The 27,500-nt window shown below is 45.8% G+C and overlaps 1 protein-coding gene across 2 annotated transcripts in view; it reads left to right on the top strand.

The window, feature by feature from the left end:
- Nucleotides 1-27,500, top strand: part of LOC132473496 (pro-neuregulin-3, membrane-bound isoform) — a 253,382-nt gene that overhangs the window by 1,214 nt on the left and 224,668 nt on the right. For both annotated transcript variants that reach the window (XM_060073661.1, XM_060073660.1), the window contains exon 1: nucleotides 1-1,538. This exon is cut by the window's left edge. In XM_060073661.1, the coding sequence (XP_059929644.1) occupies nucleotides 809-1,538 (730 nt within the window). In that variant the 5' untranslated portion in view covers nucleotides 1-808. The remainder of the gene's footprint in view (nucleotides 1,539-27,500) is intronic.

Consider the following 27,500-nt stretch of genomic DNA (forward strand, 5'->3'; position numbering starts at 1 on the left):
CTCTGTCTGGGTTAGGGCAGAGATAGGTGGCGTACAGGGAGGACGGGCTGGGCTCAAGGTATCAGAACAGCCGCAGGGTGGAGAGACCGAGCGTCGGGCGAAGAGGGAGGCGAACAGGACCCACCCTGCAAGTTTTACTACCTTGTGCAATTAACCAGAAAACGTCCCACCACACGGGTAGGTGACCTACGCACGGGATACATATCGGATACAAATTCGACTCTTAAGCCTGACTATACTGATACGGATACACCGTTTGGACATCTTGATGCGACACTTTTATCATTTGCACGGATGCAGGTCTGTGCCATCCTTCTCAATGCTCTCTCTCTCTTTTTTTCTTACCCGTAAGAACCTCATTTGAATTCCTTCAATATCTCCTGCGTTGCATTTTGGTGCTCAGTCAAAGTTGGATAGGGAATTGCTTGCTTGTGTGTTTACTTAAAATTGGACATCTGGACCTGCAGGGCACTAAAAGTGGACTAAATAGGGGTTCTATCCATCTATTCATCGGCAGCTTTTCCATCGCCCACTGTGTGTTTCTGACTGCAAGTGTGTGCGTTTGCGTGTGTGCGCGAGTGAGTGTCTGTGAATGCACGTCTGTCGCGTTTGCCCCCTTCCCTCCCCACCTCTCTCTGTCCTTGAACTACAGCTTTTTCTGTGCACCCCCCCCCCCCCCCCTTCATCTCCAACCCCTCCCCCCTTCCTTCATTGCACCCATCTCGGGGCCCCCCTATTCTCCACGTTTAGCCGTGTCAAGTACCTTCCCAGCACATGCCATGCACGCCCATCACAGGGCCAGCTGTGAATGAGCCGTAAAGAACGACAAGGGAGGATGAGCGAGTGTTCGGGTGCTGCCGTGTCCGGGGCGGTGATCCTGGAGGAGCCCGAGGGCCCCGCCGGAGCCTCGGGCCATGGGGAGGGCCAGGGCCAGGACCAGGGGCCGCTACGCTGTGGCGGGTGCACCCTTTGGCCCCGCCAGCAGACGTGGCTCTGTGTGGTCCCACTGCTCATCGGATTCATCGGCCTGGGTTTGAGCCTGATGCTGCTGAAGTGGATCGTGGTGGGAACCGTGCGGGATTACGTGCCGACAGACCTGGTGGATGCTAACAGAATCGGCCAGGATCCCATTTTCCTGTCCAAGCCCAGCGGGATTCCCAAAATCCCTGAGACCACCACCACCACCGCCGCTTCGGCCGTGGGCGGAGGGAACCCTGAGTCTAGGACTGTCTCGGTGGCAAGAGACCGGACTCACTCCCTCCCCACCACCACCATGAACCCGCAACGAGGCGGAGCTTCAGGTAGTCAGGTAACCCCCCGGATCCCGGGCAGCCGCAACGAGCGCGGGCCCCCCATCATGGGGGCGGGCCCCGCCACCTCCAAAGCCACGACCACCGTGGGGGAAACCACAGCCAGTTCCTCCTTGTCCAACCCCACCGTGCTCAATGACTCCACCCAGATGTGGACGCAGGAGAAGACCACCACCCAGAGGGTCTCCACCACGCCTGCGGGACGGATGCACGGCCATCGCAAAACACGTGAGTCCATCGATAACGCCGCCATCCAAAAAGTGTTGTGACCCTCCTAGTGGAGGAGCATGTCATGTACGTGTGCTGGTGTGATGCTGGGAGGTTTCATGTGGTCACTTGGTTGGTGCTATGGAAATGGAAATGATGATGGCATGAGGATGAGTGGGAGGAACGTGGATGTAACATTGGTGACCAATGAGCCTCAAAAGAAGCCCTGGTGCTTTGGTAAGACTTGCGGTTCATTTGGTTAGACAGTTAAGCAAGAAGAACGCATGTGCTAAGATACAAGTCTTTTTTTTTTCATTGGCACATTTTGATAAAACTATTGTATGCTCGTTGGTGTATTTGTTTGTTTTGGAGAAACAATTAACTGGCCTAACAAATATTAGGCATGAAGAATGAAGTCACCCTAATTGGGTTTCAGTTTTTTTTATTTCCTCATGCAGAGGTAAACATGATCAAACAGGTGCACAATATAATTGATTGGCTTGGCAAGACTGCATGTGTGCTATAGGTGAAGTTAATCATCTTCCTCTGAACACAGATGGCTCATCTCCATCTCCTCTTAGTGTCGACCTGATCCAGCCAACTCATCACCGCATTCCTTTAGGAGACACTTCTGAAAAGCCAGACCTTATGTAGCACACAGCTCTTCATGGACCTAATGCACTTCTGAAAATACAATTGACCTCTCAGGCTTCGTTCTCTCAAAGTATATTTTTCGATATACTTTGACAATTAATCCAATATCTTACATAAAATGAATTAGCTGTAGTCACTAGCCAAGAGGTTATTGCATTGGAAAACACAAGAATCTCTGTTTACCATCTCTCTCTCTCTCTCTCTCTCTTCTTGCTCATCTCTTCCGTCCTTGACTTCCCTAGTGGCATCACCACATGCTATCGATTAGCGCCAGGGGGATTTTCTTGCAGTAATCAATCAGATCTGTGCTTATGCCTGTGAGCCTTTCCGTTAAGACTGGGAAAAAAATATTTCCCACTACCCCCACACCTATTCTCTCCCTGAAGTGTTTGTAGTTTCTGAGCTTGTAGTTGAGTGACTTTTGCGTCTCAATATGGTGATGTATGTAAGCTTTACCTGAAATGATCACACTTCCTGTCAGTGTAGTTGGTTGGTGTTGACTTTGAAACGATAACCATAGTTACATACAGCTGTGCACGCACACAAAACACATGAGGAAAATCAAAGCCGTACCACTTCTATAGAGTACTGTGACATTGTTTTCCAAGCAACACATTTGAAGGCCATCATAAAAGCAGGGTTCATGAGACATTGAGCAATTCTTGTTTGCATGGTAATGTAATATGGTAAACATTACCATATTTAATACAGTAATCGGAGGAACACTGGTACATTTACTGATGAGCATTGCACAACATTTCCTTCCAGGTTTATGCTACTGACATTTTTTTAAATGGACTCTTAAGCAACATTAGGCTTAGGCTAGTGCCGTAGTCACTAACCATGGTTATATTTTTATTAGGATTAGAGATTTTGAGGAAATAAACCATACATTAAATTATCAATAAACAATGTCAGATTTTTCTCTAGTGGTCCTTATCCCTCTTTGTTGGCAGTGCACAGGTAGTGGGTTCCACTTAATGAGAATGCTCCCAGATTACATCAGAGGCCCGGGGAATATGCCCTTTGATAATTGGATACTGGTTTCGGAAAATGGTGTGTAGTTTCATCACCAGCGCGAAAAAATTAAAGACATTTATCATCATCATCCATTCATTTATTAATTAACCATTTAAAAAGCAGCCCATTGCTCAAGCCCGCTCGTACTCAAGAAAAAACATTAAGTCTCTGTGATGGATATCCCTGCGAAAATGTCAGTCCTTTTGGCACAATTGGGAAAAAGTCCTACCTCAGAGGGAAGACGACGTGCTCGATAATTCTAAACACCCTTCATCTCTCCCAACGCAAGCGCATTTCCACGCCTCGTTCTTCTTCCGAGATGCTTGTTTGAATTGAAAAAGCCATAATTTTCCAATTAACAACCCATTACATTTGGATGGGTTCTGCTGTATTACTGAACAGGCAGTGCCGATCGTATGAAAGGAATCTTGCTACTTACAGGGGGGGAGTGGGGGGCAACATATTTAGTATTGTTTTACGTCAATGTATGGTATTGAACAAACACTGTTTTCATTTAAACTGTTATCTTAGGCTTGTAGCATTGACAGTCAGAATTGATATTGATTCTACAGTCAAAAAGGTTCAGTTTGGTTAATGTTGACACATTCACAATAAAAGCCTCTTAAACCTCACCTTCACACAACTACCTCTAATGGTAGGTTCCCCTTGTATAATCACTGAACCTGGCAACGATGAGTGTGTCAGTTGATGCTTTTATTTACAAATAGTGGGGTCTGTGTACATTATCCTTGGTCCTGTAGCAAGCTCAATCTCTGCTGGAATGGCATGAGCCTGCTCCTTGTCTGTATGCTGAGGCACTGGATTTGTGTCTAGTTAAGGCAGGTGCCATGGAAGCTAGTGAATCCACTTTGAAAGCCAATGAATTATTTTAGTCTGCCTATCATTGACACGCCATGCACGGACTGGCATACAACGCTGAAGGGACACTTTATGGTAGCATGTTCTCTTGCACCAAGTCAAGTATCTAGTTGTGAATCTGAAATTGCAAGAGCATCTCGATTAGATAAAAACAGTGATGCCTGCATTGCCTGAAACCCAAGTACTACTGCAGCAGGTTCTTAAATAGAAACCAGCTACAATCTAAGGACTAAATGTGCTTCACTTTGATACAGGAGTTTCCAGTCATCAAGATCATGTTATGATCGCTGTTGTTGTATTTGTTCTTAAAACAGTATCTTAGATGGAACCAATTTCACTGCTGTGAGAGAATAAAGTCAATGGGCTTTTGAAACCTCAATAGTGGAAGTTAAACAGTGAAACTAAAAGCTTAGCATCTGTCCCCTGTACTAGTTTAGCCCGATTGCTTTTCAATTGTGCAACGTTGCAATCCTCAATGCTTGATTTGCACGTCGATTGAGGGGAAGAGGGCTTTAAAGGCAACCAGAGCAGCAGTTTAAAATCATTGAGAAGGGCATTGGTAATACGTTAAGTGTCAGGGAATATGCACACGCATTTTTTTGCACACAATTATCCAAAAAGCATAGCCCTATCATGATTAAAAGGTATTAGGATTGGCATTTTTTTGGTCCTGGCTCAGAGTGGAGATTTAGCGATGGGCCATTTATGCAAGCCAGTGGACTAGCATGCAAAGTATCAGCGATCTTTTCAGTAGGAATAGGTTACTCATGTTAAGTCTGCACACTGGTTTAGTAGTGACACATCAGAAATCGATCAGCAGTGTTTGATTGTGCTGATATTGTGGTGTGATGCCTGAGTGATGGAATGTGTCTGATTGCTTGTTCTGGCTTTAGTCTAGTAAAAGTAAAGGCACATGAAATGACAAATTATAAAAAAACTAATTGTTGCTTATAATGATTATTATCATCACTGAGGAGGACTGAAATTGCTCCCCCCAGCCCAATTCCTACATTTGCTCCTATTTTTTATGATTCTCAAGGTAGTAGGAAATATTAGCAATAGGAAAGGAATTTGTTGCGTCTCATTTACATTAGTTTCTGTTTCTGAAATCAACATTCAAACAATAATATATTAATACTCATGTTGTTTGTAAGTACTATATAGCTAATAGTATATCTTACATCTCTAAAGTATGACAGATATGAATAGGTTTGTAGTTAGGAAATTAGTGTGAATATTTAATTTCCCAATGAACTCTTACTGACAGGAATTAATAAATATATAAGGCAGAGAGAGAGAGAGAGAGAGAGAGAGAGAGAGAGAGAGAGAGAGAGAGAGAGAGAGAGAGACAGAGAGAGAGACAGAGAGAGGGGGGAGAGGGAGAGGGAGCAAGAGAGGGAGAGACAGGGAGAAGGGAGAGAGGGAGAGGGATGTGGAGAAGGAGAGGGGAGGAGGGAGCGGGGACGCTTGGGTCTGTCCCTGACAGGTGTCTGCCCTTGGGGCCCCTCCCTACGTCCTGGGTGGCTAGAGCCTGTCAGAGGGTGTGGGCAGGGCCTACACAGGCCTTCATAATGCTCTCTCTGCCTCTGCCTACGGTGACTTCAACTCTATAGCCTAAGCAGGTAAACGTGAGTGAACCAGCTGTGGCATTATGTAGGAGTGGAGGCTAAAATCACTTCCACCCTTCTGACGCAGGTTGTGGGATTACTGCCTGTGGCCACGGTGGAGAAATGGTAGAAAATAGGACGTAAGATATCGCATCTCAGTGAGTTCTCGTTTTTTCTGTTCCACACATGTGGGCTTGATGCTTGACTCATAGGCCTACAAAGGGAGAAACTGTAATGATTGTAATTATAACCAATCGTTTGATCCATAGAGCAACCATGGCCCTTAAAAGCAGCCTGCATGCTATTTTTTATTAATATATATATATATATATATATATATATATATATATATATATATATATATATATATATATATATATGTATATATGTATATATATATATGTATATATATATATATATATATATATATATATATATATATATATATATATATATATATATATTAGGGCTGTAACGATACACAAATTCACGATTCGGTTTGTATCACGATTTTTGACCCACGGTTCGATACATCCCACGATTCTTTTAAATTTAAAAAGCATTTTATTTAAACAACACTTAAATACCAATTATCTTAATGTAACATTTAATAACAAATAATTTGGAACACTGAACAGATTTGAACCGAAAGAATACTATTAAAGTATAGCTAAATTAATAAAGAAATAACTAAAGATTGCAGTTGGAGGATGCTTTTTGCTGGTAGGCATAATAGGGCCCCTTTAACTGTTTGGTTGGTTTATTCAAATATCCTTATTAGCGCTTCTTATTAGGCTATGTAGCTTAAATAATGACATAATCAGGCCGTATAGAATGCAACATGTTTAATAGCCTAACTTTCAATAGATGAGGAAAAACATGAACGTCGCAATAACGAGGCATAGTGTTACGAGTAGCATATGTGTGTGCGGGAGAATGGCAGTGTGCGTATGCGTGTGTGAGTGACGTCAGCGAGTGAGTGGACGAGCGAGGAGAGCGAGCGGTAGCGCGTGTGTCTAGTGAAGAAGCGAACGAGTCCGGTAGAATAAAGTACCCATCCTGTCAATAATCGGTGGCCGCTTCATTACGACCTATAAGCAGACAAACTGCCAGTCAAATCACACAAAACAATAGAGACAGGATCACACCGCGAGACAGGTTCGTGGCTTTGAGTATCGCGATTTTCGGTTTGATACGCGTATCGTTACAGCCCTAATATATATATATATATATATATATATATATATATACATCGGGTTTTTTAGTAGTTGATCGTGCATCAGGCAATCAAATACCTGTGACCCTTTATTTTCCATATTAAGGTTAATTGGTAGGGCCATCACAGCAGCCGGGAACATCTTGTATTGTAAGAAGATGTTTTTTTTCAAGGCATTTCCTTTAATATGACTCCTGTTTGATTCTTTGCTTTACCTGACAAAACTACAATTTCCACAAAGAATTTGATTGGTACATTACTCTCCTTAATGGCTTTATTTGAACATGTAAAAATAATTGTGCATGCTATTCACATCAATTGGATTTGAGTGACAATATATGTAAACTCACAGGAGATTTAATTCCTCAAAGTGCCTCATTCCCTGGGCGGCCATCTTGGTTCTTAATGCTAACTGGGTGGGGGAATCTGAATCGACTGTATGTGCAGTGCTGTGAACGAACACAGTACTGTTGACAGAATTTTGCACATGTCACATCGTTTGCTGTATTGTTTGAACTTTTGGAGTGAAAGGAACTGTAGAAAGGATAGAACTGAAGACTAAGAGCATGGGAAGCCACAAAAAAGCCAGAGCATCAGAGGGGAAAATATGCCATCAGAATAAAGCTTTGTGTGTCACTTTGATTCAATCCGATGAAACAGAGGGAAGCTGTCTTGAAATATTCATGGTGAGAAATAGAAACATGATTTAATATGCAAAAGAACATGTAAATAATTAAATACACCTTCGAATTAGCCTATCCCTTCACATCACCCCTCAAAACTTGGGGAAATGTATTTTTATCAAATGGGGTTTGAGAGTTTACTATCTTTCTCAAAGAAGAGGTTAAGACCAGACAAGTCGATCTCTAAGCCGGGCCACCTTACTTTCTCTTTAGAATAGGATTCCAACATTATTTCAGGGATTTCATTCCAAGGTGCAGCAGTCCATATCTACAATGGATGTAAGCCCCTACCTCCCTCCCTTACCTTTTCCCCTTTAGTCCTCTTGCTCTCTATCTCACTTATATCACTTTAATCCAAATGATGATGAAGTATAAAGAAGGTACGCCTTGCCTCTTGCCAAGAAGTGTCTGTTATTAATGGCGTTGCCTTTTGCAAAGACTTGATTAGATACATTGGGTGCAGCTTTAGCCAAGCCAGCAGCCAGGAGGGTACTTTAAGGGGAAAAAGGCTGATACTAGGTAGCTTTTGGTGTGTTTATCTCCAGTGCCGCAGGTACACAATGGACCTATGGATGCAGGTAGACAAAAAAAGGCCACACGTTTACACATCAACCACAGGATGACTTGTTTGAAAGGTGTCAGTGGAGGATTTATCCTCTGTAATTTATTTTCTCTTTTCTCTGACCTTTTCTCTGGCATTTCTTTCGCCATCATTTAGAAAGGCCAACTGAAATAATTTCTCTTGTGTCAGATGAGAAATATCTCTCCACCTTCCTTTCCCTCAATGAGGGTGCCTTTGAATGAATGACCATCCAAAAGCTAATTTATTGGGAGATTATTGGAAAGATATTTCACGGGAAGTTTAGTAACATCAGGGAAAACCCAGAGGCCAGACCACTCACACTAATGATGCATTAGAGAACATGCAAGGAAATTCACGTTTCAGTCTCAGTCATCAAGGGAGAGTGAGGTCAGCAGACAGGTGGTAATCCTCATTGAACACCAGCCCCAACCCCCTTTAACACCAGTAAGCACCAAATGTCAGCCAGCTTCTCTTCCCACCACAATAGCTTGTCCATAGCAGCTTATTACTCTTCCACTACTTCCCGGTTAGGGTGTGGGCGTTTCGTGCTGCCTGACAAATGAGTGCAGTAATCTCCGGCCGTCTGGTGAACTCAAGAAACCGAGCAAAGGTATCCATTCTCTAGATACATCTCCACTGGATATCAACAAGGGAATACACACGGCAACAACGGCCCGCCAGAATGCACAAAGATATTAGTCCGATAGAAGGTGGTCATCCGTGCTGCAGAATGTTCACATTTGCATTAAATGAATAACACATTATTTGGTTTTGGCCCCCCTACTTTCCATCCTACCAATACCAATACTGGAACATCAGAGCCGTCACATCATCCTTTGTGCTAAAATGAATCACCTTCAATACAAAGTGAGCAGGGCGAAGGGCCAAGAGTATTGACTAGCGTCTGAGAAGACGACCTATAGGGGAACACAATCCTTGGAACAGATGATGCTCTTCCTTTTGCCTGGGGTAATGGACAACGAGAAACAGGGCAATACTATAAGTTAATACGGAATCTGTCTTAGACGGTGGATCCGCTTCAATGTAGAGGATACAGATACAAGAGACACAATGTAGTGCTGAGGTATGTCAAGGTGACTACTGACATCATGGCATGACCTGAATGTCTCTTAAGCTAAATCTAACGTGGAATCTCATTGAATCAAGTGTATTTAAGACCTCATGCAAAGAAGATGCAATATGATATCTACGATGATACAATATGATTATGTAGCCATCTTAGTTTGGACACTTGAGGCAACTGACACCATTTTCCCTCTTTTTATGAAATACTGAGATTGTTAAATATTGATATGACAAATAGCGACATACATTTTTCTTCGGAAATATTATCTTGAGCTTAACAGATATTATATGTCTGGTGTTTGCCTGAGTGTGTGTGAGTCTGTAGACAGAGCTATTGGTAAGGATATAGTTATGCTCAGACAGGGATTATTTAACCTTGGGCTCCAGTGATAACTATCAAGTCCTGCATTTCAGATCAGGGACAATTCTGTGGAGAATGTAATATATTACATTGACAAGGCTCTATGAATCAACCTCAATCTTGTTTTCCATTGCTCAGTCCACTCCCCCCTCCTCTCTCCATCTATCTTACCCTTGCCCCCCCCCCCCCCCATTTCACCTCCCCCAAGGTCAGTTGATTTATATTATATATATTCCATCTGATTTAATTTGACTGTCCACTTAATACCCTTTTTACGGGAATGGATACCTTTTGAGGCGGAATACATATGAATACAATGCAAATGTATCTATAGTGCAGAAAGTTTTGCATCAAAAACAACGGCACTGCTTCATTGTCGGCATTAGACACAATCCGTCGTCGCTGGTTTGTTAAACAATGATAGAAGGCAAAGGGCACACAAGAATTGGGCTGTGTGAGAATCCTTCTTTTTGTGAGAAAAAACACCTAGGGCCCTATTTTAACGGTGTGAAACACAAGTGAGAAGCGCCAAGCGCAAGTAGCTTTGTTGGCGGTTCTATGGCGATGTCGCTAGTTTACCGGCACAAAAATGACTCTTGCGCCTGGCGCAAATCCAAAAAGGGTTGGTCTGAAGTAGCCTAATTACCCGTAGGTGTGGTTTGGGTGTAACGTGCAATAAACCAATGAGAGTGCCAGCTCCCATCCCCTTTAAGAGCCATGAACGCATTTGAATCTGACGAGTTGATATTTTGACAGTGCGTCTGCAGTCTCCGATGACACAGATGCACGTGAATTTCAAACTTCAAATGGAGTCCTCAAATAAATTTCGGCAAAGAAAACTTAACACACATATGATATGCCGTAACTGTGGTTGTATTGAATGATATGCGCAATACATTATAAACATCGTTTCTTATCAGTATTGTATGCATTATCGTTATCGACTTGTGTTCCTAATATGCATGTGTCCCCCCGTTAATATACATTGTCATGGACTGTATTATGCGTTACTTGTTTAGTTTGCGTGTGTTTAAACAGATGGACGCACACACGCGCACCCACATTCATTCATCCTTTTTAACACTCACTCGCGGTAAAATATTTTTTTCCCACGATCAAATACTCATCAATCCTAAAGGTTATGGGCATGTACACGATGTCTGTGTCAAGAAAATATATGTTTGCTGTACGGTGTTTGCAGATGCATTGATTTAAAGTACAACTTATTCCCGCTGTATCAGCTGTTCTTTCCCAAATAATTTACGAAGAATGTGTGGCTAGGTAGAGAAGCAACGTGTATGCGCGAGGTGCACAAGCAACATTATGCATGCGCCCTTAAAATAGCATCTGAACAAAGTGCCACTGACTTTAAACCAGGTATTTCCTGGTTTTTGGCTCAAGTGATTTCTGAAACTGCAAAATTGCACCAGGGAACGTTTCCGCCAGAACACGTCTCCTCCTTTTGCCGAACCGCCCACTTGGGGCGCAAGATCATTCCATAATGTACCGACGTGTGGCGCAGGAGGGAAAAGAAAGCTCTGCGCCAGTTGCAAACTAGCAACGACACATGCGCCAGTGAGAAAGTAAATTGCGCCGGATGCAAGATAGGGCCCCTAGACTTTAAGTGGTCACCGTCGTCGCACAGAATAGTTGTGCCAAAATCGGTACCTTGAAAACTATAAAGGGGGGGGGGGGGGGGGGGGCGGTATATAGATGCATCATCTTATACTAAATGCAAAGCATTGTGCCTTATTCCATGTATGACTCTATAATCAAAGCTGTCAAAGCTGTATAAAGCTAAAATGATAGCTTCGTAGCCCAATAGAGAATGCCATTCCCTTTGACGCTCAACTCAGCCAGAGTGGTTGAAGCTATGTTTGACTATGTTTGAATGTAGCCTCAGCTCATTGTCCTATCTATGGATTGTTCCAATCCATAGATAGGACTTCAACAAGGTGATGTTTGGCGGTTGTAAATCCTTGTGTGGCTGAGGCTTAATGCGCAGCAGCAGCCAGAGCTTTTGGCATCTACTGGTCAATAATTTCTACATTATTTTTTGAGATGTGAGAGATCCTCCCAGACAATTAGCTGCGGATACTGTGATAACTTCATTTACTTGTGTAGAAGTGTGTGTGTTTGTGTGCGAAGTGGCCGTGCACAGACCTTCTTGCATGTGGCCACTTCCCCACAAAACTTCATGGACGTCTACCTCCAGTCGTTCCATTCCACACAGCCCACCCCCTGCATGATTTATTGATCCACGGTGTGATTGTGTCCCGGTCTTAAGCAACTCAGCAGTTTAGCAGGGTAGCACCCGTGAGCCTGCACATGTATGTGTGCGTGGCCATTCGTGAATTCTGATTATTCTAGCACTCGCCGCATTCTTGCAGCCTGACGCTATTTTTAGCTTCAAAGATCAGTGCTACTGCCAGTCTCTCTCTCTCTCTCTCTCTCTCTCTCTCTCTCTCTCTCTCTCTCTCTCTCTCTCTCTCTCTCTCTCTCTCTCTATCTCTGTCTCTTTCTCTCACTCTCTCTCTCTCTCTCTCCCTCTGTCGCTCACTCTCCCTCTATGGGAGGCAGTGAGGGGCTAGCATAGCTGTTGGAGGCCTTGGCGCCGACAGTAAAGAAACCCAAAAAGATGGAAGAATAAATATATAATACAGCACAAGCTGTGCATGGGGAGGAATCCGGGAAGGGTGGGGGGAGAAGACGCAGAATGGCAGAGAAGACAGTCTGCTAGTTACCTGACAAAAGACTAGCATGGATCCTTCAGTTTATTTAAGAGCTCTGTCTGGGCAGCATGGAGATTGGCCGACCGACAAACTCAACCAGGTTTTTGGGTATGGAATATGAGGTGTGGAATGTGGGGTTTATCTTATTATTTTGTATGACTTGAGGATATTTTAGTTTTTTGTTTTTTTACAATCGGAAGTTAAAATGCACATTGGTTTCAATCAGTGAGGGAAGAAGGGATACTGATATAGATAAGAGTCTCTTAGACCACATGTAAACATGTTATTCTGTGTCCTAGTCTTGTTTTGAATGCCTTCAGCAGCACAGGGAGAGACACAGACAGACATTTAAAAATTCCTCTCATTGTTATCCATCTATCTGTCCAGCTTTTTTTAAAATCATTCTCTCTCTCTCTTACCCCCACTACTTATCATTCTGGCAGATGTCTCATAAAGTCTTTGTCTCTCTCAATATTTCTATCTCTATCTCTCTAGTTCTATTTGCGACTCCGAGTTTCATTGCAATGTTTGTGTGTGTAATGCAAAGAGACTGTGAAAGAGAGAGTGAGAGAGAGAGAGAGCGATAGACAGACAGGTCGGGAACAAGAGATTTCTAGCAGGGGCAGGTGTCTGGCCCCCTGCCCCTTCCACTTCCTGTGTGTCCCTAGTGACCACACTGGGAGGAAGTGTGATAGGCTGAGTGTGACCGGAGAAGGCTGAAGGAGACTGACTAATGAGGAGAGTGGAAGAAAAAAAAGAATGCACAACAAATCAAATTGCAATGTGAACTTCTCCACTCATCAATCCAAATCACAAAAGACAACCGAGAGATAGACACGTTTTTTATGCAAAAGCTAAAGGGAGATTTATTATTTTCCCAGATTGTCAAAGCGCTTTTTTATTTTTGTACTGTGTCACCATATTGCCTCCATTTCAGTGGAGGTTGTACTGTGCGCCCACTGTTGTACATGTGATTAAGGCTACTGCATAGCATGGTGCCATAGGCCAGGAAAGCATGGGCGGACAGAACTGTGTACATAAGGACAGAGAAGCACCATCCAATGGCAAAGGGCCACCTGATCTCCACTTGGTCTACCAACCCTGCGTGTGAGTGTGTGTGTGTGTGTGTGTGTGTGTGTGTGTGTGTGTGTGTGTGTGTGTGTGTGTGTGTGTGTGTGTGTGTGTGTGTGTGTGTGTGTCTCTCTGTCTCTCTCTCTCTCACTCCAGCACTATCCATTTCTCGTTGTATTCAGAGCCATTGTTATATCGTTATATTACTTTCAATAATCCCAGTATGATATTTTATCATATAGCATCCATATTGCTGTCTTTTGTCCGTACATAGGGAATGATCAGAGGGCAGAGTGGGAAAAACGGGGATCGAAAAGGAAATGCTCAGAAAAGCCGTCAGATTAGAATACAATACGGAAGAATGTGGAAGAAATGCCAGGAGGAAGCAGGAAGTGAATTGGATTAAAAAGAAGAGGCTTAGAGCCTGGGGGAAGAGAGGAAGAAGGGGGGGGGGTTCTTCCCATGCATCTATCAGCGATGAGTCCCTTGCCGCCTTGCTGCCTTGCCGCCTTGCTGCCTTGCCGCCATGCCGCCATCCTCCATCCTCCGAGCCTCCACTCAGTTCATTTACATTTACATTGCAGCAAGCGGGGGGTTGATTTAGTAGTGAGTGATGGATGGCGTGCACGTGATGCCCTTTTTGTAGAAATGGGAGGAAAAGAGAGAGGGGGGGGGGGGGGGGTGTTAACATCGTCAACGATGTCTTAGCAAGTTTGCAAGTCAAACACGATCAGTTTTGTTCAGTAGCCATTTTAGTATGCAATGGCTACACCTGCACAGGTGGGTTATTATTTAGATATATAATTTCTGGGTGCAGCTGTGTCCACAGTTGACAATGTGTGTGTGTGTGTGTGTGTGTGTGTGTGTGTGTGTGTGTGTGTGTGTGTGTGTGTGTGTGTGTGTGTGTGTGTGGGTGTGTGGGTGGGTGTGGGTGGGTGTGTGTGCGTTGTGGTGCATGGATACAATCGAACATGATTCTGAAATATATATCAACCCGTAGTCACATTTTCTAACATGCAAATGCACTCGCACAAGCGCATACAAGCAGACACATACACACACACACACATACACACACGCATTATTAAGCATAGGCTAAATGTTGCATTGGTCAGAGATGGGTGCTTTAGATGAACACTTCAGCTCTAAGGGCTGTCAACACACTGCCCACCACCTGTCAACCTTGAGTGATTCTCTCTCTCTCTTTCTTTCTCTCTGTCTCACCCGTGAATTCTCAACGTCCAACTCACCCTGTCACACATATATTCAATGATTTTTCTCTGCAGGCACATAAATGTACACACACACACGCACACACACACACCAACAAACACACACGCACACACACACACACACACACGCACACACACACACACACACACACACACACACACACACACACACACACACACACACACACACACACACACACACAAACACACACAAACACACAGAGGCTTAGAGAGTGGCTGTGGCTTTGAAGCTTGAGAACATAATCTGAGATGGACAGACAGGAGCTGTCACGGGAGACAACATGGAGAACATAAGAGTCGGCCTCTCTATTTCACTAATGAGCAACATGCAACATGTGCTGAGTGCTACACTCAAATAGGATCAGATTGTGATTAGCCATAGCCACCGGTCAAACCACAGCCATGGTGGCTGGAGGTGTGACCTAGCATGGGAGCCGTTGAGCTTGAACTTCAGAGAACAGAGTGTTTTATAATTACCAGTTAAAGCAGGAGATTCTCACATGAGAGATTTGAGACCAATGTTGTTGCTAAAACCAATGAATGCTCCCAACAGATGCTGCGTGATGAAAGTATAGTTGTAGGTATTTTTGACTATGCTACAGCAATACTTAATTACGATTTCATATTTACATAATTTAGATCACGTAGCAATGTTCTCGGACTGATTGAAAGATAGTGGCCAGTATAAAAACACTCAGTTCATGAATTAGACTTTGTTTTGCCTTGGGATGGAATATAAATGAGATCTACTCCATTTGAACACAATTTATACTTGCTTTAATATATGTTACATCTATCTAACTATTATACATTCTAATCAGTAGGATCGATAAAAATGGTTCAAACAGTGATATGAAGAGGGACTTTAAATTATCTTAGTGCCTAAGGAAGTTATATTTGACTGTTTTTTAATAAAATAATATGATTTGGAATTGTCTCCCTCAACAGTGGATTTTGTAACCATCAAATTTGAATCAAACAGCCAATGGCTTGTGAATGGCTGATTTATATTTCAGGTTGATGGGGATAATTACTTTTATTTAAATGAGAGCTCTGAGCACCGACATCTCAGACCGCTGAGAATGAAGTGCATGATTGCTGTATCATTTTAATTATCAAAATCAATGCATTGGATATTACAAAATGCATCTTTCGTATAGTTCTCCTATTCTATATCTTATAATAGGGGAACACTTTCTACATCTCTCCCCCTCTCTCCCCCTCTCTCCCCCTCTCTCTCTCTCTCTCTCTCGCTCTCTCTCGCTCTCTCTCGCTCTCTCTCGCTCTCGCTCTCGGCCAGATCTGAGTTGAACTGAGCGAGACCAATGAACCATGAATCGTACATGGCTGTCATTTAGGTGGCACTGTTCGCCCATTAGCGCTCTATACTGGAGGGGCACCCTACATCCACTGTACACGCATAATATGCATTGACGCTTGTCTATATCATACATTAACCATTATCAATTAGAGACAAGACATCAAACGCCCGCACTCACAGGCTTTTAAATACGACCCTGACACCACATTTTACACACTTTGTGCATTGTGGCAACCCGGCTTGGTGAATGAGCCGCCTCCTTCCAATCAGCACACGAACTGAAGCTTACTTCAAGCCAAAATGGCACTTTTATTAAATCATATATCAAACTGAGCAAACAAAACCCAGCTTTGGAGGAATCAAGTCTTTTTCCTCCGGGTGGAAGCACATCACCCACAAGACTGGTCTCTCCGCACACGCGAACCAGGAGAGCCCTGAATGAGTGTGGAAGCATGCTTTTTAAAGCATGCTTCCCACCTGCTCCTCAGGTGCTCCGCATCTCAATGATTGGCCCCGATGTTCTTACTGGTGCCATCTATCGGAAATCTGTGGTACACCGCCTCCACAACCTGCCCCCTTGGCCTCCAGGGCCGCTGTGCCAGAGACGGGTTGCCACACTCCTCCACCCTTTGATGAAGGCCCGGGGCACCTCTGACTGACCAGCAACCCGCGTCGAGGCTGGATAGGGTGTTGGCGTTGGTCCGCCCCGGCCAGTGTCCCCCCTGGAACCTGTAGGACCGCTTGCCGGAGCGGTAGTCCTGCCCGAAGCGTAGCTGCTCCGGCTGCCGGCACAGCTTGACCCGCTCCCGCTGGATCCCGTACCACTCACGCCGGCGCTCAAACCGGATGCGCTGCCGCTCACGCTCCAGGAACTGCATCTCCATGCAGTCAGCGTACAGACGCCGCTTCTCCACCTCCAGCCAGTTCCTCTTGCGGATCAGGTGCTCCCGTTCCTCCCTCTCTTGGAACTGACGGATGCGATCCCGCCTCTCCACCTCTCGGACGCGTCGCCTCGGCTGGGCTGCCCGTCCAGGTGGCGCTGTTCCCCATCTGTCCGGACGAGTCTCAATCGGCTGGGGCTGGGGACCGACGTTGAAGCTCAGCTGTTGGGCGACCTGCCGATTCTCTTCCAGCTCCTTCTTCAAACCCAACAGCTGGGCCTTCAGTGCCTCCCTCTCCCGGAACCAGTCCATGCTTTGGGCCTCGTGTCCGGCGGCAGTCTCCTCCAGGGCCATCTTGTGCTCCACCCTCATCTTCTCCAGCATAGTCCTGCTGGCCACCAGCTCCTCACCTTTCTCCTGGTCATCCTGGAACCTTTGTTCCGTCAGCCGCTGGATGAAATGCTCCTTCTCAGCGACGGATTCCACCAACCTGGTGAGGGCGCTGTCTTTGTTGGAGGTGTCCGCCTGCAGCGACTTGATCCTCCCTTTCAGGCTGCCCATCTGCTTCTCCTTGTCCCGAAGCTGTTCCTGCAGGTTCTCCATCCCGTTCTGTAGGTCATTGACCCTCCGCTCCTTAACCTCCAGCATGTCCTTGAGGTCCTGGATCTCCCTGTTCAGGGTGCACTTCTCCTCGGGCCTTTCCTGGATCTGCATGTTAAACGTGGGCCCCTGCTCGAGCCGTTGGACCGCCTCTCGGAGGAGTTGGAGTTCATTTTCTCTCTGGGTGGCAGCTTCAGCTCTGTTGGGGCTCTGCATCGGGGTTCTGGCGTCCACTGAAAAACAGTTGCGTGGTCGGATTGCCTCCATTGGAAGTCGGCGTTTACTTAAAAGATGGTCCGTAGCTCGGTCGGGTTGCCTGCATTCTCCACCATATGTGGCAACCCGCCACGTTGAGCCAACCAACTCCTCCCAAACAGGACACCATTTAGTTCGGAAAAGCCAAAAAAGGGCATGTTTAATTACAGAACATAAAAGTCTCTCTAAAACACAAATAACGTAAACCTTGAGGAATCAACGGTCCCCTCCTTCGTGGGTGGAATCCCGTCACCCACGAGGACCGGTCTCTCCGTGCTGGAGCTCTAAGGCTGGGAGAGCCCCGAATGAGTGGAGAAGCGGGCTATTTAAGCCCTGCTTCTCCACTTGTTCCTCAGGTGCTCTCAATATCTTTAATTGGCCCAGGCCGGGTTGCCACACTCCTCCACCCTTTGCTGAAGCCTCGGGTGGCCTTTCGGAGGTGGCAGCGGTCCGGCGCGCAGCATGGCTGCTTCTGCTGCCGGCGTGGCTTGTTTCGCGGCCTAGTCTCCCGCAGTCTCGTCTCCCGCGACCTCGTCTCCCGCGACCTCGTCTCCCGCGGCCTCGTCTCCCGCGGCCTCGTCTCCCGCGGCCTCGTCTCCCGCAGCCTCGTCTCGGGCTGCGTCGTCTCTGGCGGCGTCGTCTCTGGCGGCGTTTCGTCTCTGGCGGCGTCGTCTCTGGCGGCGTCGTCTCTGCTGCGTCGGCTCCGGCTGCGTCGGCTCCGGTTTGGGGGTGGCTTGAGGTGGGCGCTCCCACCCAAAATGGCCCGTAGCTCGGTCGAGTTGCCCGCATCCTCCACCATATGTGGCAACCCGCCACGTTGAGCCAACCAACTCCTCCCAAACAGGACACCATTTAGTTCGGAAAAGCCAAAAAAGGGCATGTTTAATTACAGAACATAAAAGTCTCTCTAAAACACAAATAACGTAAACCTTGAGGAATCAACGGTCCCCTCCTTCGTGGGTGGAATCCCGTCACCCACGAGGACCGGTCTCTCCGTGCTGGAGCTCTAAGGCTGGGAGAGCCCCGAATGAGTGGAGAAGCGGGCTATTTAAGCCCTGCTTCTCCACTTGTTCCTCAGGTGCTCTCAATATCTTTAATTGGCCCAGGCCGGGTTGCCACAGCATACACATGCTACCCTATATACTCATGATGGTGTCTGCAGCTTAAGGAGAAGAATGACAGAGGACTCTGTGTTCGTTCAATGGACCCGCCAAAGGTGATTACGTGTGGCAGTTTTTTCCAAATTTTGAATAATGTAAATGCTGTAGTCTGTGATTATATATGCACCCGTTACATAAATACTGTGACCATTTTGTAGGGAATATATCAATAGAGGTTTGACAGGAGGGCTTTATTTACTGTGCTGTTATCTCTCCCTCATTCTTTCTCGGTCTCGGCCTCGGCCTCGGTCTCGGTCTCTCTCTCTCTCTCTCGCTCTCTCTCTCTCTCTCTCTCTCTCTCTCTCTCTCTCTCTCTCTCTCTCTCGCTCTCTCTCTCTCTCTCTCTCTCTATTTCCGGTCTCTCTGTAACTCCCTTTCTTTCTGGGATATGTGTATAATTTGTTTCCCCGATGTGTGTGTGTGTGTGTGTGTGTGTGTGTGTGTGTGTGTGTGTGTGTGTGTGTGTGTGTGTGTGTGTGTGTGTGTGTGTGTGTCTTTGTGTGTGTGTCTAACTGTGTAAGTGCGGGATCATGTTCATTTTAGTTTGCTAATCCTAATCATACCACATAGCAAAAAGTCAATTTCCCCCCAAAATTTGACAAAGGTCGTCATTTAGATAAACGTGGACAAGAAACAATGGTCAGGTTTGATCTAGTTCTTCAATTGAACCCATTGTCTCCTCCAACAGGGAAGTCACATTATACCGTGAGGCCATTAACATCCACTGAGCCAATATTTCAATGGGATTAATGTGATTTGGACTTTACTGCTGACCCGTCTCTCTCCTTCTCTGTCTCTGTTTCTCTCTCTCTCTCTGTCTCTGACTTTCTCACTCTCCCTCCTCCATCTATATTTTTTGTTTTTTTCTTTCTTTCCCGACATGTCTCTCTCATTATCTCTCTGGCACCATGCATTTGTTCTAACATAACCCTCCAGAATTCCTCCTTCTCTCATCTGGGCCTCAGGCTTTGGTGACCCAGCCTCTGACCCCTCAAACTCTCCTCACTCTCTGCCCTCCGTGTCAAGCGCAACATCTGCCACCCTGTCCTCAAACGCTAATACATTCTGGGCTTTTCGGCCTTTAGGCCTACGTTTCTATCCTGACTTCAAAAGTACACACATTATCTGATTAATCCACCATTTTATTATCTCCAGAACCCTTTTTGTGTTTGGGCTTGGTGACATCGAAAGTTTTATTATCACGGTGGTCTCAGGGATTTTTACACAATATTAATAAATATCATGATACGACTTCAAAATACCATCCAAAAAGTCTTATTGAGGCTCATTACATTACACTCCTGTGGTATTTAAGGTAAAGTTCCGGACTACAAGTACTTTTCCTTTCTCTCCGACATATCAAACCTCATTTTTTGGTCACTTTAAATTTTCATCTTCTCATCGTAATCAATTCAGACTATAACACCGGGGATCATCATGAGTGGACATCTTTAGATCAAAGACGATAAACGATAACACTGAATATTGCCCAGACCTACTTTGCACATGTCTGGCCTGATGTCCTAGGACAGGCCAATCGTATTGGACAAGGTGCTACTCTTGTTCTGTGCCAGAGATAACCCCCGATCTAAACCGATAACACAAGCATCCTTGTGCCTGTAAGATACCATGCACTCGTTGTGTAGTATCCCTTCTGCACACTCTGGACATGCATTGCATTATGTAGCACCGGGAGCACAGCAGACTACACATGCTGTGACTCATGTTTACGGAAAGAGCACTCCGCATCAGAGCCCATTCAAACACAGATTGAAGTAGTTAGCGCTCGTATTCAGCGCACCGTGGTGGGTAGCACTGCGCCGGGGTAGAGATGATGCCACATCTACTCAACCTAATGAATAAAGTACAGTGTTAGCTTCATAATTGCCGGGATCTCGGATACTTTTCTTCTTTCTAATCCAGAACGTCACATAAATGTCAGAAGCCTTTAATGTCTCTAACACTCTTCTGTTCAAGCAGATGTTGATGTCATGTTATGTTTGTTTCTCTGGTGTTTTGGTGAGGGGTGACTTGTTGTCTGGATGCCTCATTACATTCAAAGGCGACGCCCATCTACAGCTCCACTGTAGAGGAAGGATCTGATTGATGCATTTCCCGCCCAATGAACTTATTTGCACACATCATCACGTGACTATGTTATGTCACTACTATTTTGCATTATAGCCCTTCTTTCCTTCTTTGCAAATTCCTCCCTCCTTCCCTCCCTTTCTCCCTCCCTCCCTCCCTCCCCGTTTTTCCACCAATTAATAACAAGGGCAAGTGTCATCTTGCTTCCGGAAACCTCTCCCCCCTCTCCCTTCCCCATTCCCCAGATTAAGATACCACCCAAGCCACGGAGATTCAAACACACATTAACCTTTATAGAAAGGCCTCTCTGCCTCCCACGAGACCTTAGCTTTAGCACCCCCTCCAACGCTACCTACCCTAGCTGTAGCTCCCCCTCCCATGCTACCTACCCTAGCTGTAGCTCCCCCTCCCATGCTACCTACCCTAGCTGTAGCTCCCCCTCCCATGCTACCTACCCTAGCTGTAGCTCCCCCTCCCATGCTACCTACCCTAGCTGTAGCTCTCCCTCCCATGCTACCTACTCTAGCTGTAGCCCCCCTCCAACGCTACCTACCCTAGCTGTAGTTCCCCCTCCCATGCTACCTACCCTAGCTGTAGTTCCCTCCCCCATGGGGGTCATCCCTATCCCTTTTTTTTTTTTTAAAGGTCCTATTTTCCCCGTTTTTCCCAAAAAGGGTCCTATGTTCCCCTGTAGCCATACATACCGGGGAGCATAGGACCCTTTTTGGGAAAAGCGGGGAACATAGGACCCTTTTCTGGGAAAAGGGTCCTATGTTCCCCGCAATCTATCAATCTTTAAAAATATTTAAACTTTGACGCGACATTCGCCTGATGACAGCCAATCGGCGTTCAACAGCGTGGCCACTGAGTGACATGTGTAACGTAACAGCCAATCAGCGTTCAACCGGCCAACTCAGTGCAGTGCAGTCCGGGGTGAACTGCAGCATGGAGGAGAAAATGATTGTTGCCGTTTGCGACTCCTGGAGCTCTTTATATAATATAATATATAATATAATATAATTGTATAATAATATCACGGCCAAAAGCTCTGTGCGCCTCCGGATGGCCGTAGCGCGGGGAGCTCTCGTAGGGATTGGGCTTCTCGGGTTTGTTTACCGGCGTATGAATAGACTGCGTCAGGTTCTCCGACGTCTCTCCCTCTTCCACAAAAGGTAAAGACATGCAATGGTAGTTATCTCGGCCGGAATTTGGCAGTAATGTTGGAAAAAGTAACAGACCGGGGAACATAGAACCCCTTTTTTTTTTAAAAAGGGTCCTATGTTCCCCGGTCACATACATATCGGGGAACATAGGACCCTTTTTGCGAAAAGCGGGGAACATAGGACCCTTTTTTTAAAAAAGGGTCCTTTGTTCCCCAGTCTCATACAAAGAGGGGAACATTGGACCCGGGTAACATAGGACCCGGGAAACATAGACACGCCCATGCTACCTACCCTAGCCGTAGCTCTCCCTCTCATGCTACCTACCCTAGCCGTAGCTCTCCCTCTCATGCTACCTACCCTAGCTGTAGCTCTCCCTCCCATGTTCCCCTCGCTGTAGTTATCTATGGAGTAAGAATCATGCCAAAACCCCGCACACACGCAAAACGTGTTTTGCTCACGTATAACGATTCACACGCACACAAAACGTGTTTTACTCACGCACAATGATTCACACACACGCTCAATGTGGTTTGCAAATACAAAACATCATTCACAAACTAATGCATGTTGCTTCAGAAACAAATACAGTATGTTTTACACAAAAAATCCTTCAAGTACACAAAACAATTCTACAAGTACGGAACACGAAAGCTGCGCGTGGATCGGAATGCATTTGCGCACGGATCAGCAAGGCGGAAAATTTGTGCCAAAAGTCACGTGACAAACAAATGTCCTGTGATTCACACTACACAACAACAGGTGGCGTTGTTCCTGCCAAACCGCACAGATTCCGTACGGTTTCCGTACGGTTTAGCACTTTTACCGCGCCATTCTAGGGCCAGTTAGTGGCCTTCTTGGCTTTCCATAGAATCCACACACGGTTGGCCGGCATCAAATAAAGATTTTGGGGAGAAAAAAAGATCGTCCTGGCGGCCTTAAACTGACTCAACAGCGCCACCTGCTGTTTTGTATTGTGAATCGCAGGACATTTATTTGTCACGTGACTTTTGGCACTAATTTTCCGCCTTGCTGATCCGTGCGCAAATGCATTCCGATCCGTGCGCAAATGCATTCCGATCCACGCGCAGCTTTCGTGTTCCGTACTTGTAGAATTGTTTTGTGTACTTGAAGGATTTTTTGTGTAAAACATACTGTATTTGTTTCTGAAGCAAAATGCATTAGTTTGTGAATGATGTTTTGTATTTGCAAACCACACTGAGCGTGTGTGTGAATCATTGTGCGTGAGTAAAACACGTTTTGTGTGCGTGTGAATCGTTATGCGTGAGCAAAACACGTTTTGCGTGTGTGCGGGGTTTTGGCATGATTCTAACTCCATAGTTATCTCACTCAAAGATATTCTCACTCATATAATTATTCTGAGGATTGTAAGCCATAGGTGCGTTGATGTATGGTTTTGGCACGCTAGCTCGGATCAGTCAGGGCTAGATATTGCTCCACTGTGATGGAAATCAGAGTGAGCCATACCTTATGGTGAGCCTCATTTTTCCGTAAAGCTCTGTGAATAAATAAAAAAGTTCCAGAGATTTAAGCTGATTTATATCAGCGTAATAACGTGGCTCTCCTGGGCTATGTCCCTGCGATTTGGATTCTTGATTGGGTTTGTTTGTTTGTATGTCTGTTTGACTGAGCAAATGTTATCTTGGAAATCTTGAAACCAATGTGTGTGTTTGTGTGAGAGTGTGTGTGTTTATTTGTTTGTCTGTGTGATTCCATGCATGCAATCTGTGCTTATGCACACGTGATTTGCATGAAGTCCAATTCTCGCTGCCCCATCAACATCCAAATATTTGCTTGTGGCTTTCCATCCTCTGTGGTGTTTAGGTGTACACCGAACAGATCGGTTGCCATGTGGATGAGCCTTCACCGAGACGGATCACATTTATCTCTGATCTCTACAGGAAGCCTTGGTTGCTTGGTCTGCTTATTCTTTGCCTCCTTAATTGGACGGCAACATACTATTCAGTCTTGCCTCATTCCATGAGCATTGTTTACCCGATCTGAGTTTCCATTGCAGGGAGAGTAAACTAAATAGAAAAGGAAAACTGAATTTGCATTGCCTGAAGAGAAAGAAAAGAACCAGAGAACACAGGTACCAAAAGATTTACCCTTGAAAAACGAAATTACCTAATTTCACCGGCATATGTGAGTGAAATGGCGACACTGTAGAGCCCTTAATGCATTTTAAAACCACCAGAACATATGAAGGAGAGTCTTTGGGTTGGATAATTTATCTTACTTTAAGGTTTTAATATACAGATCCAGCCGCTATAAGACGCAATGGAACTAATGGACGCTGCTGCTTCCAAGCCTCTATTGCCTTCAAACTGCTTGAAGAAGCTTTAAGCTGCCAGCATAGGATTAAGGAGTCTTCCCAAAGAGTTTATTAGGAGCTATTTGAGGTTGTTCTCTGTGTACGCTTTTTTAATGTACGCCGGTGTTAGATAAGATTATCTAAAAATGGAGGTTTAATGTGATGTAATCGTCTTCTGGTTGGTCGCTCATCCTGCTGTGGATTTATCTAGGTCATTGAGAAAATGAATCTAGTTGGATTTACCAGTGGACTGCAAATGTATCATACGCTACAGTCAATGTCTTTTTTTATAGCATGATTCATGTATTCATTGGTATTTTTTACAGCAAAATGTAATGTATTCATTTATGTACTTCTGGTGTTTGCGTTTCAAAGAGAGGCTCTTTAAGTAGATAAATGCTTTGGGTTCCACTTGTCACGTGTTTACACTGGTCCTGCGTGTGGGCTGCAGCTGCCCACGGATCATTAACAACCTGTCGCTGCAAATCCCTTCTACATAATTATTTGGCAAATTGTTAAGAGCGTTTGCAATGTTTAAAATACGACAATTTACAATGTGAAATTGTGAACCTGTCTAAAGGAACGAGCGTTTTAAGCGTGTGTGTGCGTCGTTTACCCACTTTGAGAATTGAACAACATGCTAACAACAAATGTGACAGGCGTTGGTTGGTTGGTTGGTTAAGGAGGAGAGAGGGATGGGGGGGGGGGGGGGGGGGGCGGCGGGGTACCCTTGCCTCAGTGGGCCCCGCTGCTCCTTTAACCATGGATTGCTCTGTTTGCCGCGCCCTCAGCAACGCAGTCGGATCAGTAGTCATTTGGAAAAGCATCATGTGCTGAGTAGACCTTTCTCTCTCTCTCTCTCTCTCTCTCTCTCTCTCTCTCTCTCTCTCTCTCTCTCTCTCTCTCCCTCTCACTCTCCCTCTCCCTCTCCCTCTCTCTCTCTCTCTCTCTCTCTCTCTCTCTCTCTCTCTCTCTCTCTCTCTCTTTCTCAATCTCTGTCTCTCCCAAATTTCACACTCCTGTTACATCCCTTCTGCTGTGTGTTAATATGTTCCTAGAGGTGCTTGTTTCATCCCATTATGTCTGACTGTGGATTCCTATCCCTTCACAGGCTCTGCAGTGTCACCCCCCCCCCAAGCTTCCTTTCTTCTGTTTTCTATTCTAGTTATTTTTAGTATTTTTCTCCCCCCTGCCCACACCCCTTCCCGCTTGACAAGATGAAGCTGTCACAAGGGTTTTAATTGTTTAATATCCGCTAGAGAAACCCTCTCTCCCTCCCTTTTTCTCTCTATTGCACCTCTCGTTCTGTCTCTCCATCACTCTCTCAGCCGCCCTCTCGCTCCCATTCCCTGTCTTTTAATCTCTCCCTCTGTCACATTACCTCGCCTCTCTATCGCTCTCTCAAGCACTTGCTCTCTGTCTATCTGTCATTCAATCATCTTCCTCTAAACCCTCTCTGTGTCTCCCTCTCTCTCTCTCTCTCTCTCTCCCCTCTCTTTCTCCCACTCTCATCTTTCTCTCCATTTCTCTTCCTCTCTCACTGTCTCTTGCTCACTGTCTCTCCCTCACTGTCTCTCAGTGTGTCTCTACTTGGGCGTGGCCAGGCTTCCACCTCCATCTCACTATGGGTAGGGAGGAAGGGGGAATGATGCAGGAGAGAAGTGAGGAGGGAGGAGGGACGGAGAAGGAGGAGGTGTTAGAGAGTAGGGAGGAGGAGGGAGGAATGAGGGAGGAGAAGGAGGGATAGGGATGGAGGAGGAGGAGAGAGGAGGGAGGGGCGGGTGAGAGAGTAAGAGTACGGAGGCGCCATGGAGTGATGGATGGCCCCTCTCCTTCCTGCCCCCAACCCCCCCAGACCCCCATCAACCCCCCCCCCCCCTCACCCATCGCTCCTCATCCTTCCTCCGCAGGCTGAGCTTGGATGCTAATGGCTTGAAACATGATCTGAGTCCGGCCCCGGTTGGGCGGGGGGAACCCTGAGTCACGCCTCACCCTGCACACACTGAGGCAGGGAAGCCTACTCCACCAAGCGGCTAGCTGATTTACTACCCAGAGGCCTCCTGTGTATGTGTGTGTGTCTGCGTGCATGTGTGTGTGTTTATGTGGGTGCGCATGTGATTGTGTTTGGAGATGGGTTGTCTGTGTGTCTGTGTGTGTGTGTGTGTGTGTGTGTGTGTGTGTGTGTGTGTGTGTGTGTGTGTGTGTGTGTGTGTGTGTGTGTGTGTGTGTGTGTGTGTGTGTGTGTGTGTGTGTGTGTGTGTGCGTGTGTGTTTGTGTGAGTCGGGGGATATGACGGGGACAGGGGATGGATTGAGGACATGGACAGCTGTGGAGCAGCTGCAGTTGCTTTTCACATTCAGTTCTTTGAAACCAACTTACTACTTTTACCGTGGCAATAACCAAGTCATTTACATGGAAACATTTTTCAAAAAATCAACCACTTGCAACATAACTTTCTTATTATACTTTTCATTCTAATTCACACACTACAATGTTTGGTGTAAAAGTCATGCAAATGTAGCTGTCAGAAAGTTGTGAAAGGTATTCATCATGGCTAAAAACCTGGTTCTTCTTTGAGATATCTCCCTCATGGTTATTGTCCATATTGTCATTGATGTATGTCATGGCTTCCAAGGACGAATAAAATGTATCTTATTTTAGACAATAAATCAACAGTATCAGTATGCCATATGTTACCTGATACCGTTTACCCATACGTATACCAAGTACCAACCTGTACGAATAGCTAAACACAAATCGAGCAGAGTTTTAATTACGGGGCATGGAAGTAGGTGCCAGGAGAGGAGTAAACGTGATTCGCCGTGACTGCCTCGGTTGAGTGACCTGAACGCCACCTCAGATTATTTGGCGGGTCGTCTCACCGCCGGCGAAGTGGAAGGAGGAACAGGGGTCATGGCTGTGTCTGGCTCTGGGCAGGACCGCCCTGAGGAGCACATGGGGGTACATGGGGCCCACAGTGAGCACAGTTGTGTGCACATCAGCCTCCATGACCTGGAGGCCCCAGACCTCCGAGGTGG

The sequence above is a fragment of the Gadus macrocephalus genome, chromosome 15, assembly GCF_031168955.1.
Source record: "Gadus macrocephalus chromosome 15, ASM3116895v1".
NCBI classification, from domain to species: Eukaryota; Metazoa; Chordata; class Actinopteri; order Gadiformes; family Gadidae; genus Gadus; species Gadus macrocephalus.